General features: G+C 40.1%; 1 protein-coding gene across 6 annotated transcripts in view; it reads left to right on the forward strand.

The window, feature by feature from the left end:
- Positions 1 to 3029: 3029 nt before the first annotated feature.
- Positions 3030 to 21713, forward strand: part of SYNRG (synergin gamma) — a 96731-nt gene continuing 78047 nt past the window's right edge. For 4 of the 6 annotated variants that reach the window (XM_044005509.1, XM_044005510.1, XM_044005511.1 and 1 more), the window contains exons 1-3: positions 3030 to 3195; positions 7494 to 7534; positions 13908 to 14026. In XM_044005509.1, coding sequence (XP_043861444.1) covers positions 3101 to 3195; positions 7494 to 7534; positions 13908 to 14026 — 255 coding nt within the window. In that variant the 5' untranslated portion in view covers positions 3030 to 3100. The remainder of the gene's footprint in view (positions 3196 to 7493; positions 7535 to 13907; positions 14027 to 21713) is intronic. The other 2 variants (XM_044005513.1, XM_044005515.1) reach the window with 1 other exon arrangement.

A 21713-nucleotide genomic window follows, 5' to 3' on the forward strand; every position in this document is an offset into this window, starting at 1 on the left:
ATTGACTCCTCAGTTCATACCATTTACTCATTTAGAACATTTATACCGTGTGTTAAAGGGAAGGCTCGCTAATGTGGACTAATGGGAGATGGGACCATAGTTAACATTATGAAAAGATATAATTATAGAATACTTATGCCTCCTTTACACTCTTCCCAAATTTCAAATCAGTTAGCAATCTATTAGATAGAGATTATGTTTCAGGCACCCCAAAATGAAAAAGATAAAGTTCCTGCTCTCATTCTATCAGGAAAACTTGCAAAGATAGCTGTAAAATTCCAAATAGATATGCAAAAGGAGTGATTTTGGTAGGAGGGGATTAGAAAAAGCCTCCTGTAGAAAGTCGCACATAAGCTTAGCTTTGAAGAAAGCTAGAGGTGCTTGAGGGAGCTGGGGAGAGCCAGATGTGAAGAAAGTCCATTACAGGCATGTGAATGCTCAGGCTTGGACAGAGATGGAACATAGGAGTAAAGAGCAAGAAGCAGGGGCGGCTAGGTGGTGCAGTGGATAAAGCACCGGCCCTGGAGTCAGGAGTACCTGAGTTCAAATCCGGCCTCAAACACTTAACACTTACTAGCTGTGTGACCCTGGGCAAGTCACTTAACCCCAATTGCCTCACTAAAAAAAAAAAAAATGAATGTTAAGAGCAAGAAGCAGCCAGTTTGACCAAAACTGGGGAGGGGGAAGAATCATAGTAAGCCTGGAGAGGTCAGCTAGAGCCACACTGTGAAAGGCTTTAAATGCCCAATGGGAGAAAGTATTTTATCCTAAAGATAATAGGAAGCCAAGGGTGAGTAGGAAAGTGACAGCCCGGCCGGTGTTTTAGGAATATCGTATGTGGAATGGATTGGAAATCCTTATCTATCCCTGATTTACCCAACCCTCACCATTGTTTTCTCAGGAGGAAAAAAAAACCATGAAGAGATCACCCACTACAAATCTGTTAACTTCAGCTAAGCCTTCAAGGCTTCCCATCAGGTGGCTCCTTGCCGTCTGTTCTGTGACATTCTGGTTTCCTCAATCCTAAAATAAGTCTTCCCTTAAAAAGTGTAACCCATTCAGCTACTGCCATATCTCTCCTTCCCCTTCATCACTTAAGCTTCTCACGTTGTCTGTATCCCCATCCCCATAGCTGTCCTGAGGTTACTCTCTTCAAAAGCTTATTCAGATAGGCATGAATGTGCCTATTACTTGATAACACCACGTCCCAGAAGTCTTAGTGCAGTTTTAAGCTATGAAAACACACTATCTTCCTGAAAACTTTTTTGCTTATCTGTTGGAGATCCCTAGCAAACACAATAAATCCTCTAGTGTAGATGGAAATTATCCTTTGCCTTACCCCAAGGGGATGCGAAGATTTTGTAGAGATAACAGATGGACAAGAATGATAATACCCAACAACTATTTGTAAATAAATAGAATAGTTGGACTGAATACTTCTAAAGCACTTCATTCCACAATAAGTATTGTTTACATTTCTGTCTTGATAACTAGGCCCTTTCCTTACTGAAGAGTACAAAACTAAGCACTGCAGCTCAAAAGACAGAATAATTATGTGGGTGCACTCTGAAAAGGCCGCCTCTCCTCACTTATACTGACCTTAAGAAAGCAAAAAAGGTTGTTCAGGTAATCGGAGACTAAGAGAAGGTGGAGGGGAAGCAGGTGGCCTAATTGTAGGAAATGGAAAGCATAGATTTAGGAGCTTTCAAAATGTGGGATAGAGATTATGTGCTTTCAGCTGGTCCAATAAATAATTTTTTAAATGTCACCAGAGAGGGGGTGGATAGGTGGCGCAGTGGATAAAGCACCAGCCCTGGATTCAGGAGTACCTGAGTTCAAATCCGGCCTCAGACACTTGACACTTACTAGCTGTGTGACCTTGGGCAAGTCACTTAACCCCCATTGCCCCCCCCAAAAAATAAATAAATGTCACCAGAGAAAAGTAGCTATGAAAGGAGAGCACATCCTCAGGGACATGAAGTGTCTAAAACTGACAGGTCAGTGGTCACCTCCTACTGGAGACATCTCTTGATACCCCCCCCCCCAACCAAATTACTTTGTGTATTTACTTTCCCCTGAAAACCTGGTAGGTTTTCATTTTTATCTTTTTATCCTCAGTGCCTCCCACAATGTCGGATGTATGGTGGGAGCTTTATTAAATGTTATTTTGTGTTTGTCATGTGTTAGTAATGTGTATAACTCTCCTCGAATTGGAAGCCGAATCTCACAACAATTCTGTGAGAGCTGCTAAGTGGCAAAGTGCTGGGCCCGGAGTCAGTGACCCTGGGGCAAGTCCTTTCACCATGTTTGCCTCAGTTTCCTCATCTGTAAAATGGGAGCTGGAGAAATAGCCAACCACTCCAGCATCTTTGCCAAGAAAATTCCAAATGGGATCACAAAGAGTTGGACGTGACAGAAAAATAACTGAAAGAGTACTACAGATATTTTATCCCCTATTTCACAGATAAGGAAACTGAGGCCCGGAGCTGTTAAGCGGTTCAGGAAGCAGGTAGAAGTGGAAAGAACACTAAGCTTGGAGTCAGGAAGACCTGACTTCGCATGTGGCCTCGGACACTTGTGTGACCCCGAACAAGTCCATAAACTTCTGCCTCAGTGCCCGCCTGTGAACTGAGAACAATTAACAGCACCCACCTCGCAAGGTGGTTGCGAGGAGCCAGTGTCACCCGTAAAGTGTTTAGCGCTAAATTATGTTAGCTACTATTATTGACTTGCTCGGGGTAACAAAGCTAGTAAAGGTCTGGGGCAGAACTCGAATGCAAGGCTTCCCCTAAGCACAGTGGAGCCTCAGCTGGGGAGAGTGGATCAACCCTGCTCGACCTAAGCGAGGATGAGCGGGGCGAATCACAAGCCGCACCTCAGACCCACAGGTACTTGAAGAGAGCCAGAGGTCACGTGGTGAGGGCGGGGCTCTTCCCACGCCGCTGCGGGTCACGTGTCCATCCAGACCCCGCCCCTGCACACCAAGCCGGGGGATGGGGCTGGGGTTGAGGCGGTGCCTCCCGCTGCCCCGGAAGTGGCTGCTCTCAGCTGACAGAGCCTCCTAAGGTGGTAGCGGCAGCGGCGGCAGATTCCGGGGAAGATGGCGCTGCGGCCGGGAACGGGAGCCGGCGGCGGCGGCGCTGGCGCTGGCGGAGGAGCAGCCGGGGCCAGCGGCGGCGCTGCCGGGGGAGGCAGGTGTGTGTGGTGCGCCCGCGCGGAGGCGTGGACGCCGGATGGGGAGGTTGCCGGCTGTAGCTGAGCCGGGGCCTGGGGGTGGGGTGGGGTGGGGTGGGGTGGGGTGGGGTGAGGTGGGAGGGTCGTTGCCCTGGTGACGGGGGGCGACGGTTGAGGCGGGGAAGCTCTTGACTGCGGCTGCGCGGGACCCTTGAGGGGCGGGGGTGGGGGGGTTGGACTGGTGCCGGTTTGACCCCCAGCCTCATTAGCCCTCGCTCCTCCGGTCGTCCAGCCACCTGTTCCCGGAGGAGTTTGTGCTAGGCAGGTATCCGCTGGGGTGCGGCGGCTCTTGCTTGTTCCTTGGTGCTCTTGGGAGACCCCCTTCTTCACCCTTGATCCTGCCCCTGGCCCCTTGTCTTGTCTCCTACCCCAGCTACTCGAGAAAAGCCCTGCCGCCGCTAAAGGGAAACCGAGGCGCGGGTCCGTGCCCAGAGCCCTCTGCCGGGCAAGCTCGGCTGGTTAGCGGAACTAGTAAAAAGAACAAAGCTCCCTTAGGGTAGAGACTGCTCTTTGCCTTTGTGCCCCTCTTCTGGGCCCGGCACGTCGGGAGCCCCTAGTAAATCATACCAAGTGGAGTTGTTACTGGACTCCAAAAGGAGCTATCGATTTATACCAGAAAATCAGTATGGGCAGTACCCTGAGCCTCCCCTATGGCCAGTGGCATACACAGGGTCCCCAGCCCTGGCTCGGGAGTCGGGGAACCAGGCTGCAAATCCTGCCTTACTATTTGCATCACCTTCGCAAGTCACTTTCTTTCCCTTGGTTTCCTCATCTATAAAATGGGGAGGTTGTAACTGTTTTGATAACTATTTCAATAGAATTGGTTTCCTTTGTAATCTTATGTCCTTAAAAGCATTCTGAGAAGAGATTCATCGGCTTCCATCAAACTGCTTAAGGAGACTATAACACAATGTAATTTTAAGAACCCGTGGCCTCTGGGGTCCTCTTCATTCCTAGATCCATGTTCCTATGAACAAGATTTGTGGAGATAAAGAACGCTTTAGTTTCTGTGTCCAACTGTCCATATTTTTGGAAAATACGCCTTTTTCTTCTGTGAAGATGTTTTTAAGAACCCAAACTTTATAGTTGACTCATGACATCAAACAATCCAAGGAACGGTGTTAACTGGGAAACAAGTCGCTGTTTTAATAAACTGCTGTAGTATATGACCCTGTTTTTATACCTTTCTACTCAATTATACTTTCATAGACTAAATTGAGAGTATGTTTGGTAGTATCATCATTATAGCTCTTTACACAGCTTTATTTTTTTATGAGAAAGGATTCAAATCTATGTAGTAATTTTGAAATAACGGTTTAAATTTTAAAACTTAGTTTTCGCTTTTGTGTTCTGTTACCACAGTTCAAATAGAGCTCTTATTAAAGATTTTAATTCACCTTCAAGTTGAAAGGCATGAATAGTTAATGATCTAAATATTTTCTTAAAGTATATAATTGTTTTTGAAACTTTCTAGATTTTTTAATCACATTTTAATTTTACTCTGTTAAATTATCCTTGGTAGTGAATTCTGATAATTCATTTAGAAGAATTTGTTACTCTGGGCAGAGGTTTGAAAAAATTCTGAACATAGACTGGATTCTTGAAGGAAAAAATTCTGTATCTTTATAATCCCCATCTTTTGAACTTTTGTCCTGTCTGCTAAGCCTCTGAAGTGCCATCAGTTAATGGGGAATTTATCAGAATAGGGAAACTTGTTAATTTGTTTCAGTAAACAAGTGCAAAGTTTGGTTTGCTTATTAACTAACTATTGATTAGTATCATATATATAGTACTTTAAGTAATAGATTATTATAGTAGGTAAGCCTGAAGACAATCCATTGGAAGTTATTGAGTACACTTAGAACAGCAAAAAGAAAAGGAAATAGAAAATCCCAAGTTAGTCCTAGAGAGGCCTATTTTTTAAAATTCATTGCTTCAGCAGATATTCATTGAGTATTTTGGGAAGGATACAAAGATGTCCAAGACATGGTCCCTGCCCTTAAGGGACTCAAAATACCTTAAGGGGAAATAAGATGTATACAGAGAACTAAAGTACATTTATCCCGATAGCTATGTTCTAATCGTATGTTATATCTTCTGCATAGATGATATGCCATAGGAATGATACACTTTACGTGCTAAAGAAATGCAGGGAGAAGATTCACTTCTGCTTTGATAGATAGCACCACGGAAGAAGTTGTATTTGAACTAGGCTTTGAAGGCTTTCATAAGAGGTAGGGAGTGGCAGAAGAGGGGGAGAATGGAATGAATGGACAGGGATAGTGAGTATCCTATTTGGCTAAAACTTTAAAACTGAAAGGATTCTGAGATTTCCTAGACCTGCCTTTCATTTTACAGTTGAGGAAGCTGAGGCCCATATAGAGAGATTTGCCCAACCTCGGGGTTTATATAAGGGAGAAGCAGAAGAGAATGGGCTGGAGAAGAAGATGAGAAGCTAAGGAAGATCATAGGCTCATTGATTAGAGCTGCAAAGAACCTCAAAGATCCAACCCTCATTTTATGGAAGAGGAAACTGAGGTATAGAGAGAATAAGTGGTAAAACTGATATTTAAGTCTAGGTCCTCTGACTGTGGAGCCAGTGCTCTTTCAATTATGCCAGTTCTCAGATAAAGCCAATTCTCTTAGTAATGGGGAACCAAAGAAGATTTTTGGGAAAAGTGAGTGACATTATCAAAGTCTTTGTGTCTGAGGAAAATTGACCGGGTGGTAGTTTTTAAACTGTAACCCAGTAAGTCTGGAAGAAGTTTGGAAGTTGGTTTGGCATGAGAAACTGTTCTGAACCAGAGTAAGAGTGGGAAAGAAGGGATAAATGCTAGAGATTTCTAATTTGTAGAAGTTGTGTGTCTGGAATCACTACAACACTGATTGATATTAATCCAATTTTTGGCCAGTATTTTCCATGATTCTTTGCTGTGTCATCCTTTCCTTACTGCTTAGTAAACTACTTGTCTAATATGAAGGACTTCTGGGGCTACAAAGAAAAGGCAAAAATAGGTAATTGTTAAATCATTATAGGTACCTCTGAGAGTTTCTGTTTAGCAATGTCTTTAAGTTAGAATCACAGAATTTTTGAGCAGGAAGTAGAGACACATCATTAAGCCCAACTTCCTCATTTGGTAGATGCAGCACCGTGGGCATTGTGACTTCTAGTCAGTGATAGAGCAGTGACTAAAGCCTAATGCTCTTTCACATGGTGCCTTGGTAGTTTGGGTTTTTTTGTATGGATGTACTGATAGGGTGAATTTCATTACAGGTGGGACTTTGGCAGTCTTGCTATTTCTTTCGACAGAGATGCTAAGAAAGTGTCAGTTAGCTATAGGAAGACAATAGAGCTTCCTTTTTAAAATAATTTTTTTCCCACTCAGCCCCTGATATAGATGGTTAATTGTTTTAATTTTTAATATTGACTTGAAAAAAAAATCTCTTAAGCTGATTCTTTGAATGCCATTCTCTCCCATCTAAGTAATAGAAATGAGTGGTTGGTTACTTTTCACTTAGGTTTCATTACCAATTCAGTGTAAATTAATGGTGCAGAGCTGCAAGCTTGTAGATAGCGTGATCCCAGTTTCAGAGGCCTAGATCAGCTGAGTCATGAAGACATAGTCAGTATAGCTAATACTATTCAAGCCTTTTTATAGTGTCAGAATCATTGAATTTTAAAACTAAATGGATTCTTAGATCATTGAATCTAATTATTTTATATATAGTATATACAAACCCAGAAATGTTAAGTGACTTATAATCAGTCAGATAACTAGTAGCAGAATCAGAATAGAATACCATTTTCTTAACAACAAATCCATTGTTTTTTCCACATTACCTCCCTGTCATACATCCCACAGACTCACAATCAGCACTAGTGATTATACTTACATATATGGCAAAAGAAACTCCAAGGCCTTACTCATAGAAAATTGTCCTATATAAAAAACAGTATTTTGGTCTTAAGAGAATTTTTAAAAATAAAACCCTAAACTAAAAATCTTGTTCAGTGTAAAAATCTGTCTACAAAGTAGATTTGTCTTATTTCTTCAAAGTATTTTATAGCATTTTAAATTACTTCCGTAATTATCACCAGTATCACTGAAAACTGAAATATGGGGGGGAAAAGACTCGTTTCAAGATCAGTCTATGTGGGAGCAGTAGAAGTTTAATAAGTCCACAAAGGGGACTCAATAAATATTTGATGGTAGGGAGAAAAACCTTTGACCATGACATTTCTTTGTTATATATTTCAGCTTCTTATTTCCTGTTGCGGGTGGAATAGGACCCCCTCAAGGTATGTGAGAGTTTATTTTGAATGTTTCCTTATTTCATAAATAATTTTTTTGAGTTTGAAGGTCATCTCACCAGTAAATAAAATAGAATTTTCCTGCTGCCTAAAACATATTTGACATTTACCTTTAAAGTTACTCATAATGGGCTTGGGGATGAAGTGGTTAGTATCACTCCTCATTTCTCCTTAAGTGCTGAACAATCTATAATAAACAGATTTTTGTATAAATTCGTAGAGAAAAAGAAAATTCAGGAGTAAGATCAGAATGAGGTAACTACAATTCTTTCTTTCAGGAAGTTGAAAAGTCTCTTCTTCCAGGCTCTTTTTCTAAGCTGTCTACTTTTTCTTTGTGAATTTTGTATGTTTTCTTCAGTTCATTTATTAAATGCATACAATGTACAAAGCAGCACATGGGGATTGAAAGGAAAAACAAAGCAATCCCTGACCTTAAGGGGATTATAGATCCTAGAGGAATTCTTATCTTGTTCAAAGGAATAAGTGCAAGGTGGAGAAGTAAAGGGAACAAGAAAGAGATCAAAATGATTTATGAAAAATTGAGAAAAAAGAGAACACTAATAACTGGGGAAATCAGGAAAGATTTCATGGATGAATGCAGAGGCCATTCTGAGAATGGAGGACCACTTGTATAAATACAGGGAGGTAGAAGATGACATGTTGAAGTTAAAATTCACCTGGTAGTCCAGCTTCAACAACAGCAATGGTTTTTTGGTGTTGGGAGGTTTTTTGTTTTGTTTTTTTACCAAAACCCACATTAGGTTTCATTACTGTAAGATATCTTCTAATATTATTCAAACTTATCTAAATTTCAGATATTTTAAGTGGTTTATTTCAAGAAATCTGCCTACCCAGGTGCATGCCTCATTGAGTTACTAGGCAGTTCAGTCTAACTTCAGTATTTAAGTACAAAATCAAGTATTCACAAGTACAGCATGGGGTGAAACATGGTTAGATAGTTTGTGTGAAAATGATATTGTGGTGTTAGTGGACTGGAAACTCATTATAAGTCAGCAGTTTGAAATGATATTCAAAAAAGTCCATGTGATCTTGGGTTGCATTAAGAGTCATAACTTTTAGGAATAGCCTAAAAGGACTGTGCCATTTAGGGCCATGTTTTGAAAAGGATGTCTTTTCATTGCTGGGCAAGTCATGTATATTCTGCCAGTACACTAGGCAGTGAATTGCTGTTTGGAATTAGCAGAGGAAGTTTCCACAGTGGAAGTTCCTCACTTGGGTGAAATTGGTCTGGATGTCCTTCCCTACTATTTTTTCCCCTTTGTCTGAAGGTTTAATTTTATGAGAATACTCCCTCCTCTCCCCCTGACCCAAACCCATTGTTAACTGGTTGTCACAGGAGAGAAACAGAATGATAGGTCACTAGTTGGGATATCAAGAGAAACAAAAGGGCTCAGTGAAAGTTAGGGGGTGATTCATCTCGACTCTTTTTTCACTCATAACCAGTGATCCAGGTTGAGTTTTAGAGTTTTCAAAAAACTCATATCCTTTCCTTGTACTTGCATATATTATTTAAGATATGAACATTTCTTTAGAGTGATAATGCAGAAAATGTGGCATTATTAAAATTTTCTTGGCTTTCTTCTTTTTAAAAGTCATATTAGCCAATGGTTCACCTATCATAGGTTTGTTTGTTTTTGTTTTTCACAAAACCAGCTCCAAGTTTTATTTATTAATTTAATAGTGGGGTTTTTTTAATTTCAGTTTTATTGATCTCACCTTTGGTTTTCAGGATTTCCAATTTGGTGCTGAATTGGAGGGGGTTCTAATTTGTTCTTTTTCTAGTTTTGTGTTTTGTTTTGTTTTTTTAGTTGCATTCCCAATTCATTGACCATTCTTTCTCTATTTCCTTATATACGAATTTAGAGAAATAAATTTTCCCCTAAGTACCACTGCATCCCATAAATTTATTGTCTCATTGTCATTCTCTTCCATTAAATTATTGATTATTTCTATTTGTTCTTTGACAATATGATTTGTTCTATTCTGTAGAATTAGATTATTTAGTCTCCAATTAATTTTTAATCTGTCTTTCCACTGCCCTTTGTTGAATGTAATTTTTGTTGCATTATGATCCAAAAAGGGTGCATTTAATATTTCTACCTTTCTACATTTAATTTTGAGGGTTTTATGCACTAATACGTGGTCAGTTTTTGTGTAGGTGCCATGTACTGATGAGAAAAAGGTATATTCTTTTCTATTCCTATTCAGTTTTCTCCAGATGTCTCTAATTTCTAACCTTTCTAAAATTCTGTTCACCTCCTTAATTTCCTTTTTGTTTATTTTTTGGTTGGATTTATCTAGTTCTGAGATGGGACAGTTGAGGTCCCCCCCACTGGTATAGTTTTACAGTCTATTTCCTCCTGTAACTCACTTAATCTCCTTTAAGAATTTGGATGCAGGGCAGCTAGGTGGCACAGTGGATAAAGCACTGGCCCTGGATTCAGGAGTACCTGAGTTCAAATCCAGCCTCAGACACTTGACACTAGCTGTGTGACCCTGGGCAAATCACTTAAGCCCCATTGTCCTGCTAAAAAAATTTTTTTTTAAATTAAAAAATAATAATTTGGATGCAATAACACTTAGTGGTTATATGTTTAGTATTGATATTACTTCATTATCTATGGTACCTTTTAGTAAGATGTAGTTTCCTTCCTTATCTTTTAATTAGATCTTTTTGCTTTTGCTTTATTTGAGATCGTGATTGCTACCACTGCTTCTTTTTTTAACTTCAGGTGCAGCATAATAGATTCTGCTCTAGCCCCTTACCTTTACTCTCTGTATGTTTCTCTGCTTCAAGTATGTTTCTTGTCCACTTCTGTTTTATGAGAGAGTTCATCCCATTCACACTCACAGTTATGATTACTGTATATTTTCCTCCATCCTATTTTTTGTCCTGTTTGTCCTTTCTCCTTTCACCTTTTCCTTGTCACCAGTGTTTAGCTTCTGACCGCTGCCTCCCCCAGTTTGCCCTCTCTTCTGTCTTACTTAATCTCCTCCCCCAGGGTAAAATATATTACTCTACCCAATTGCTTGTATGTGTTATTCCCTCTTTGAGCCAATTTCAATGAGAGTAAGGTTCAAGTGATGCCCACCACCTACCTTTCCATTTTCCCCTCAACTGTAGTGGGTCGCTCATGCCTCTTCATGTGAGATAATTTACTCCATTCAACCTCTCCCTTCCTTCTGCTCTCAATATAATTTTCTTTCTCACCCCTTGATGTCATCCCCTCAGATCACCTTATATCTGCACTTTGTATATGCCTTCTAAGTGAATGAACTATTAGTGATATAGTTCTTAAGAATAAAAAGTATCTTTCCATGATGTAGTCAGTTTAACCATATTGAATCCCTTATGTTTTTTCTTTCCTTTTTACCTTTTATGCTTCTCTTGATATTGAAAATCAAATTTTTTGTTCAGTTCTGGTCTTCTCAGGAAAGCTTGAATGACCATTTTTTTCCCCTTGAAAAATTATGCTCAATTTTGCCAGGTAGGTGATTCTTGGTTGTAGTCCTGGCTCCTTTTCCTTCTGGAATATAATATTCCATGTCCTCCAATTCTTTAATGCTGCAGCTGCTAAGTCCTTTGTAATTTTGACTGTGCCTACCATATATTTGAATTGTTTCTTTCTATCTACTAGCAATATTTTTTCCTTGACCTGGGAGTTCTGGAATTTGGCTATAATGTTCATGGGAGTTTTCGTTTTGGGATCTCTTTCCAGAGGTGATTGATGAATTCTTTCAATGTCTATTTTACCTTCTACTTCTAGGATATCAGGGCAGTTTTCTTTGATAATTTCTTGAAGTATGATGTTTCAGTTCCTCCTTTTGATTATGGCTTTCAGATAGTCCAGTGCTTTCTAAATTATCTTTCCTGGATATGTTTTCCAAGTTAGTTGTTTTTCCAATGAGGTATTTTACATTTTCTTCTATTTTTTTTTCATTTTTTAAAAAAATTTTGTTTGATTCTTTTTTTTTTTTTTAAGTGAGGCAGTTGGGGTTAAGTGACTTGCCCAGGGTCACACAGCTAGTAAGTGTTAAGTGTCTGAGGCCAGATTTGAACTCAGGTACTCCTGACTCCAGGGTCAGTGCTCTATCCACTGAGCCATCTAGCTGCTCCTGTTTGATTGATTCTTGATGTCTCATAGAGTCATTAGTTTCCATTTGCCCAATTCTGATTTTTAAGGAATATTTTGCTTCAGTTAGCTTTTGTACCTCCTTTAACATTTGGCCAGTTCTACTTATTAAGAAGTTGTTTTCTTTTTTCAAGCTGTTGACTGTTTTCATGATTCTCTTGTATCACCCTCATTTATTTTCTCAGCTTTTCTTCTCTCATTTCATTTTAAAACTCCTTTTTGAGCTCTTCCATGAGTTCTTTCTGGGCTTAAGTCTAATTCCCATTTTTCTTTAGGGCTTTGCCCATAGGCATTTTGACATGTCCTCTCCTGAGTTTGTGTCTCGATCTTCCCTCTCACCATAATAACTTTATATGGTCAGGTTCTTTTTGTTTGTTGTTTTTTGCTTATTTTTTCCAGACTTTTCCCTTACTTTTAAATTTGAGGTTTGTTTCTGGGATGGAAGGGGCACCATCCCAAGTTTCTTGTGCTGGGGGCTGCAGGGTGGCTGTTTTTCTGGTGCTGCAGTGGTGCTGCCCTGAGGCCCACAGGAGAACCTTCCTGCCTGGTGCTGCACTGAGGGTCTCAGTTGGAGGGGGTGTGGCTGGCGTTGCTGGAGACCACTTAGGTGTGTCAGCTCACTTGGTGCTACACTGAGGCCTGTGGGGAGTCCCAGTACTGGCATCTGCCCCTTCCCCCCAGCACTACCCTGAGGCAAATGGGAGTCCTACCAGTGGCCTGACATTTTGGGGGCATCTGTCCCTACTCTGGCATCACCTGGGGCTGCACCAAACCACATTGGGAGGGGTCTGGGCATTGGCATCTACCCATTAGCCTAGAACTATGCTGAGACACATGGGGGTCCTGGTATTCTACTGGCATTGCACTCAGACTCAGGACGACCTCCTGCTTCTTGCTGAGATAGGACCTGCTTCTGGCTTGCCAGGATGCTTCCCATCCTGGACTGTGCTCCCCTTTTACTCAGGTGAGACACACCTTTCCTACTGACCTTCCAAGTTTCTTTGACTAGAAGATTGTTTCACCCTGCCTTTTTCCTGGTTCTGCCATTCCAGAATTCTTTTGGGGGCACTATTTCATAGTTTTTTGGAGGTGAATATAGGAGAGTTCAGTAGATTTCCTGAAAAGTCTGCCATCTTGGCTCCCAGAAGTCTTGTGAGTTTTTCTTAAATTTCTTTAAGAAGGAATTACAAAATTACATGGTTATTATTATAGCTGCATTATTTTAACTTATTTCCTGCTTTTATCATTTTAAGTAAAAGCTACACATGGGGGAGAAGGAAACCCCAAAATACTGCCTTAATTACTCATCGTATTCCAAAAGGAGAATGTATCAATGATACCTTGAAATTTTTTAAGGCTTTTCCACAAAGAATGCTAGAACTTGAGCATAGGCAAGTGTAATGGTACACACCAGTAAACTCTGCTCCCCATCTACTGAGAATGAATGAACAAGAGAGTTCTGAGCTGCAGAGAGAGTGGGGAGGAGTGAGGGAAAGAGGAGGTTGCCTAAGGAAGGTTAAACTGGCCCAGGTCGGAGACAGAGCACCTGTATGAGTCAGTGGAATCAGGTCTGTAATCAGTCCTTACACTTCAGCTTGAGCAAGATAGAGATAGTCTTAAAAAAAGAGAGCAAGAAAGAGGGAAGAGGAAATTTACAATTATATAACTCAAGGAGAATATTTGACTACCTAATTTTAAAATATTTTTATTTATATTTTTAAATAACCTTTATTTCCAAACTTATCCCTTTCCTTTATCCATCGAGCCATTTCTTGTAACAAAGGATTAAAAAGGAGGGAAAAAAATTCAACAAAATAACCAATACATGACCAAGTCTGACTGTTTATACAGTGTTCCATGACCATAATTCCCCTAATTCTGCAAAGAAAGGAGGGAGGTACATTTTTGTCTCTTTTTCAGAGAGGCTAAGTTTAGACCTCTTAAATTTTAAAAGCAAAGAGAAAGGGGAGGATGAAATACAAAACTTATTTGGACTCTCTCTGACATACCAATATCGGTTTCTTATTGCCTTTCATATTTTCAATATAATCTCTATTAAAGTATTACACAGTATACTTTGCATGCTAATTGCTGTTTGTGTACTGAATGCTTAATTACTAGTATACCCCTAAGGATTATTTAACAGAGTTTTAAGAGTAGACTTTAAAAGTTATTAACTTGAATAATGCTCTTATGTTTTCAAATAGGTCTGATGCCAATTCAGCAACAAGGATTTCCAATGGTTTCTGTTATGCAGCCTAATATGCAGGGCATGATGGGAATGAATTACAGTTCTCAAATGTCTCCAGGACCTATTGCCATGCAGGTACTTGTCTTATTAACCTATTGTTTCCAAAGGTACAATTTCTGTTGTTCTTACACTTCTGTGTTCTACGGACTATTAATGTCTAGGTTATGGATTCCCTTAGATGATTTATAATCTAAGGAGAGCAGCTTGGGGGCACAGTAGAACAATGGCCCTGGGATCAAAAAGACCTGAGTTCAAGTATGGCCTTAGACACTTACTAGCTGTGTGATCCTGGACAAGTCACTTACCCTCTGTTTGCCTCAGTTTCCTCATCTGTAATAATAATAATAATAATAGCAAAACCAAACAAAATAACTACAAAACATTTAGCATAGTACCTGGCACATAGTAATAGCTACATAAATGTTAGCTATTTTTATTATCTAAGTAAGGCACAAGCACTTGCAAATAATGAGGGGAAAAAAGGAATCAAAATATGCATTTGAAGGATTAGAGAAGCACAAGCCTTTTGAAAGGGACAATACTAATTGCTTTGCTTATTTTTGTTGGACTTTAAGTTTAGAGATGATTTAGATGCAAAAATTAATTCTATTTTGGAAGGTTAAAAAACCTTAGGTTTGGGAGGCAGCTAGGTGGCACAGTGGATAAAGCACCAGCCCTGGATTCAAGACAACCTGAGTTCAAATCTGGCCTCATACACTTGACACGTACTAGCTGTGTGACTTTGCGCAAGTCACTTCATCCTCATTGCCCCAAAAAACAAAACAAAACAAACCTTAGGTTTGTGGGGTTTTTAAAAGTCTAGAGAAAAAAAAAAGATAGACTTCAGTGTGTTGTGATCCAACATTTTATCAATCACATATAACACAGTAAGACTAGACATATAGAAGGAAACAATATCTGTCCTTGAGAAACTTCCTTTTGAAAGAGATAAAATCTAGTTAGAATGAGAGTCTGAAGAAACAACAAAGGGGAAGGGAGAGCAAGAAGACAGGTTTTGTCATTTTTACTGAATTCTGAATCAATACTCTCTCTCTGACTAGAACCTCCTTGCTTCCTTTGTTTCACTCTACCATGCCTCTTAAGACTGTTTTCAGCCTCCATTAAGGCATCCATTCACTTGGTCACTCCTACTTTACTGAGACTGCTACCCCTTTGAAATCCTCCCTATCTTAAGCTTCCTGATCAAATCCTTCAAATGCCTTCTTTTCTGCCTCTTTATTTAACCGGCCCCCTACGTCAAATGGTAAGAGTCTCCAACTTTAGCTTTCTTCCCTCCTCCCAGGTCACAGAGAACTTCTTTTTTTGTTTGTTTTTTGTTTTTTTGTGTGTGTGTTTTTTTTTTGGAGGGCAATGGGGGTTAAGTGACTTGCCCAGAGTCACACAGCTAGTGTCAAGTGTCTGAGGTCGGATTTGAACTCAGGTCTTCCTGAATCCAGGGCCAGTGCTTTATCCACTACGCCACCTAGCCACCCCCACAGAGAACTTCTAAAAGATGCACATCCAAAGGTGGACTTACACAAAGTCATGTTGCCAGATGTCAGGCTGGCCCTTACTTGCTATTCACTAATACTTAACTTTCATGAATTCTCTGTCACACTCACCACTACAATTATTCCACATTTTTTCTTTATTCCTTAAGTTGCTTAACTTTATGCCCACTCCCAGCATACACATACTGTCATAGCAGTTGATTTCACTTCCTTCTGGAATGAGTCGCCTCATTTACCTTCATCTTTACCTCAGCATATCACTATCTTTGTATCTGTCCTCTCAGTTACCTCTCTAGTGACAGAGAAATAAGATTACCTCCTCCCTTCTAGAGCCAAGCCTTCTACATGCACTGAGGATTCCTCTTACCTCCTCTGAAACACTGCTTCCATAATTATCCCTTAACTCCTTACACCATTGTCAGTTCTTTCTTCTCCAAGAATTCTTGCCCTTATGAAATCACAGGTCTGACCTTCCCCCTAGAAAAACATGTAACCATGCTTTGGTCTGTTCTGTCCTTAAAGCCTTTACTTGACCCCTTGGTGAACTACTTCAAATATATATATATCATCCTCTACTCTGGAATCCTTACCCCATTGTCCTTATCATCATCAGTCATACTTTGCCAAACTTCAGCCCTAGATTACTCCTACTTTCTTCACTCCTATCCATATGCTACTGGACGAGTTGTAGAAAATCATGCAACCGTGGATTAGATCCACATACAAATTAATATTTCATAATCTCAACTAGATCCTCAGTTTGGCAATAGTTTTATACTTCCTTAATCCATTATCCCACTCATCGCAACAGTTATCCCATATCTTTTCATCCCTCTTCAAACTTCATGTCACACCATCTTTCTCCTCCCCCCACATGAGCCCCTCTTCTCGCCCTTCCTGTCCTTTCAGACATCACTTTATTGAAGCCATTTGCCAAAAGCTTCCTCTTCTCTCTTCCTCATCTCACAAATTCATATCACTCCATCACCATCTACTTCTTATCTACCGACAAATGAGTTGGGTAAACCTTTCTACATGAATTCTCTATCCTGTCCCCTCCCTTTTCTAGCAGATTGCCCCTACAAGCATCACCACTCCTTCACTAATCTTCTGGTCTCTCTCTATCTAATTCCTGTGCTAACTATTAACATTCTCTTGTCTCTCTTATCCTTTAAAAAAAACTCTCACTTAATCTGCCCATCTCCATTAGCTATCGTTCTGTATATTGTCTCTTTTTTGTGGCTAAACTCTTTGAGAAGACTGTCTACAGTTGATGCCTCCACTTTCTTTCCTCTCTCTTAACTCTGGCTTCCAACTTCATTCAACTGAAACTGCCCTCTCCAAAGTTAGCAGTGATCTTTTTCTTTTTTTTTTTTTTTTTTAGTGAGGCAATTGGGGTTAAGTGACTTGCCCAAGGTCACACAGCTAGTAAGTGTTAAGTGTCTGAGGCTGGATTTGAACTCAGGTACTCCTGACTCCAGGGCCAGTGCTCTATCCACGTTAGCAGTGATCTTAATTACCAAAGCTATGACCTTTTTTCAGTCTTCATCCTTCTTGACAACTCTGCACTTTTGACACTGTTGACCATCTACTAGAAACTTTTTACTCTCTAGGTTTTGTTTTGTTTTCTAACATTCTTCTCTCTTGGTTCTCCTCCTACCTGTCTGATTGTTGCTTCTTAAACTCCTGGATATTCGTTGGAGTCTTCTGGATCACCCATTAACCCATTTCCCTCAAAGTTCTGTCCTGGACCCTTTTCTCCCTCTGTATTCTCTCTCTTGGTGATGTTATAAGCTCCCATGGTTCAATTATCATCTCTATGCAGATGATTCTTAGATGTGTGTCCAGCCTCAGTCTATTGTGCTCTATTCCTTATTCACCAACACCCTTTTGGACATCTCCAATTGCATGTCCTATAAGCATCTCATATTCAGCATGTCCAAAACAGAACCTTTTCCTCAAACACTCTGCTCTTTTCAACTTTCCCATTATTCTTGAAAGTATTACCATTCTTTCAGTTACCCAGGCTTTCAACTTTGGTGTCATTCTCAACTCCTTACTTGAACTCACCCCACATATCCAGTCTATTGCCAGAGCTTGTTGTTTCTGCCTTCAAAGCATCTCTCATTTACATCTCCTTCTCTCTACTCGCACAGCCACCACCACTGTACAGGGCCCCCATCATATCTCACCTAGACTGTTGCATTAACTTTTTAATTAGAATCCCTGCCCCAAGTCTCTACCCACTCCCACCCTCCATTTAGCTGACAAAATCATAGTGATTTTCCTAAAGCACCGGCCTGATCATGTCAGACTAGTTGTATTCAGTAAACTCCAGTGGCTCCCTAATCACCTTCAAGATCAAATACAGATTCCTGTGTTTGGCATTTGAATCCCTTTATAACCTGACACCTTCCTACCTTTCTACTCTTACACTTTCCTCCTCTCCACATACTCTGCAACCCAGCTACACTAGCCTTCTTGATGATCTTCACCCATGATATATTGTGCGTTTGGACTGGCCATCTCCCCCCCACCCACCCACCCACACACACACACACACACACAGAGTACTTCCATCTCCTCTACACCTTGCATGTCCTAATTTACATGTTGTCTCCCTTTTTAGAATCTTAGTGCTCCTCAAGGACAGGGGATAGTGTTTCGCCTTTTTTTATATCTCAAACACTTAGAACAGTATCTGGCATGTAGTCATCACTTAAAAATGCCTAATGATTGATGATTGACTTTGCTTTCTTTTCTGCTTTCATATAATTTCTCTTTACTGCCAGACTTCTCACATATGTGATCTATTCTTACAACTTTTATTCCTATACCTTCAGTCACTTCCAGCTGTCTGGTTTATGCTGCCACAGTTTTATTGAAAACGATCTCAAAGGTTATAACTGACCTCTTTTTGGCCAAATCCAGTGACCTTTCACTTCAGTTTTTCTAATTTATTTTTATTATAGTTTTCTTGATCACATAAAACATGTTGAAATACACCTTTCGATAGAAAGGTGGAGAACTATAAGCATGAAATATTATATGTGTAGTCAAATCAGTCACTGTGTTGTTTGGTTTTCCTTAACTGTTTTCCTTTATTCCGAGAGTTAAGAGAAAAGGAAGGAAAAGTTATATGCAGAAATGACTGCCACGTAAAAACAAAAACAATAAAACTTATTTTAAAAAGAAAGGGGGGGCGGCTAGGTGGCGCAGTGGATAGAGCACCGGCCCTGGAGTCAGGAGTACCTGAGTTCAAATCCGGCCTCAGACACTTAACACTTACTAGCTGTGTGACCCTGGGCAAGTCACTTAACCCCAATTGCCTCACTAAAAAAAAAAAAATTAAAAAAAAAAAAAGAAAGAAAGGGAAGCGGACTGATTATGTGGAAAGAGATAATAGAGAGCTGCAGTGATGTACTTATGCTAACAAAGTATATAAGACAGAGGAATGCTTCTGACTCATCTAACTAGATCATCCTTGTAGGATATTTGGAAGAACATGGACAAGAATGGCAGAGGGGGAGAAATCTTCAATGGGTTGTGATTTGCACTGATGCACTAATGAGGGAAATAGCCACACCAACTAAATCGTGGCTCCATATAGTCATATGCCCTACCAGCCTACTCTTATTACCTATAATAATGAGGAAAGAATTGACAGGAGAATTGATCATATTCTTTTATCTGTATTCCTTTGGGCATTTAGTTGCAATTGTCCTCAAATCAGTGCTTTCTAAAGTGTGGTACACCCTTACCCCACCAACACCCCAGAGAAGTGCAAGATAATCTATGGAGGATGCAGAAAGGAACTAGTACAGTATTTCTGTTTATTTTTATATTTAAAAAGGTTAAACTTTACTGATATTTAAAATAAGAATTAACAGTGATGCATGTCTTCATTCACTGTATTATATGCAGTATCATTGGAATCTCAAGAGAGGATTCAACAAGGTGGAAGAATGGGCAGTGAGTGGTACCTTTAATCATTTATTGATTTTTAGTGTCTGGTAATACACTGCAATTTAGGTATAACCAGTTATGGATTCACAAATTCTGTTACATAGGTTTAAGTACACCAACGAGTAGGCAAGTAGCTTTAAACAGCTGGTGACTGCTAATATTAAAAATACAAAGTGAAGAGCAAGAAAATGGTGGAGCTACCATTCCTCTTCCTTTTCCTCCTCCCTTCTCAATATTGGTGCTTTTTGTTAACCATAGAACAAGGCAAAAACAAGAAACCATCAAATCAGATGGAGAACCTGGCCAACACAATTCAGCATTACCAAGATTATTGCAAATGTAGATTCACATCCACTCTCCACTATGTGTGGTTGAGGAAACAAATTCATGAGATCCTAGATTTAGAGTCTGAAGAGAGCTAAGAGGCAGTAGAACCCATTCTCCTTATTTTACAACTGAGAAAACTAAGGAACAGAAATTATGACTTGCCTAGAGTCACAGAACTGAGACAGGATTTGAACCAAGGTCTTCCTGACTCCAAGTCCAATGCCCTATTCATTAAGCACTGACTGGAAAAGCAGGAGTCTAATTAAGAAGGGGGGGGGGCGGTGCTCGGCAGCTAGACGGCAAAGTGGATAAAGCACTGGCCCTGGATTCAGGAGGACCTGAGTTCAAATACAGCCTCAGACACTTGACACTTACTAGCTGTGTGACCCTGGGTAAGCCACTTAACCCTCATTTCCCCCCCCCACACACACACACACACAAAGAAGTCACTGGGGGCTAAAGAAATAAGAGACATAGGGGCAGCTAGGTGCCACAGTGGATAGAGCACCAGCCCTGGAGTCAGGAGTACCTGAGTTCAAATCCGGCTTCAGACACTTAACACTTACTAGCTGTGTGACCCTGGGCAAGTCACTTAACCCCAATTGCCTCACTAAAAAATAAAAAAAAGAAAAAGTAAAAAAGAAATAAGAGACATATCCAGAGAAGTAAGATTTTTACTAAAACATGAAAGAGTAGCTAAGATTTGGCTAGAGTGTGGAGGAGAAAAAAATGCCACATGGGGAACACACCAAAGACACAGAAATGGGATAAGGCAGGACATCCCTACAGAATGGCTTGTATGATGGTGATGGCACAGAGTAGAGAGTAGTTGGAGAGTAGTTTGGAAAAGTAGGCTGAGACCAGATGATGAAGGATCCTGAAAACTAGACTGCATAATTTGGACTAAATATGGTAGGTCATAGAGCACTGCTTTAGGTGTTTAAACAAGGACTGACATGAAAGTAGCATTTAAGGAATTTAATTTGGGTGTATTTTTTAGGACGGACTAGGAAGAAGGAAGTAGAAGCACAGGCAACCGAGATGGTACTAGAGTAATACAGGAATGAAATGAAGATGCTGCCAACTATCATAGGATTGCTACAGTGTATTCCGTGAAGTCCAGTTTAAATAACTCTTTTCCTTTAATATGAGGTGATGTCTGTTTTTTAGAACTTTTAAAACTTCAAGTGCTATCCTTCCTTTCAGTGAATTGACATGTTTGCTAGAAATATGCTGACCAAAGGCTGTAATTACTTAAATCTAAGGCCCTATTATCTTTTCAAAAATAACATGTTTCAAGGCCTTTGTGGTAATACTTCCTCCGGCTACTTAGAGATAAAACAGCTCCCCCTAATTGTTTTTTCTTTTGCTATTTTACAATTTTTCCTTTGTACCCCTAAATTCCTGGAAAGATGAGTCCCTATTTTCAAAATCACAATAATGCCCATTATATTGCGAACTCTCTGAGGGTAGGGTCTGTTTTTGCATTTCTTTGTATCCCCAGAGTTTAGCATTGTGCCTAGCATATAGTAGGTGCTTAATAAATACTTACTGTCGGGGCAACTAGGCGGTGCAGTGGATAAAGCACCGGCCCTGGATTCAAGAGTTCCTGAGTTCAAATCCGGCTTCAGACACTTGACACTTACTGGCTGTGTGACCCTGGGCAAGTCACTTAACCCCAATTGCCCTGCAAAAAAATAAAATAAATACTAACTGCCAAATCTCAGTCCAAACGAAGTGGTTTTCTGCAGCATCCTGGTTCTTAGAAGTAACAAATTTCTGCACCCTAAGCAGAGATTAAGAAATATAAGACTTTTAGGCAATCCTGGCCTAGAATCCCTAAGAACTAGAAAACAAGTATCTCATGGCCAGGCTTCAGAAAACTTTCCCATATAAAAAGGGAAACATAGTGAGCCTTCTTTGGTGCTTCAGTTGACATGTGGTGACATTTAGTAGTA

The sequence above is a fragment of the Dromiciops gliroides genome, chromosome 4, assembly GCF_019393635.1.
Source record: "Dromiciops gliroides isolate mDroGli1 chromosome 4, mDroGli1.pri, whole genome shotgun sequence".
Classification (NCBI taxonomy): Eukaryota; Metazoa; Chordata; class Mammalia; order Microbiotheria; family Microbiotheriidae; genus Dromiciops; species Dromiciops gliroides.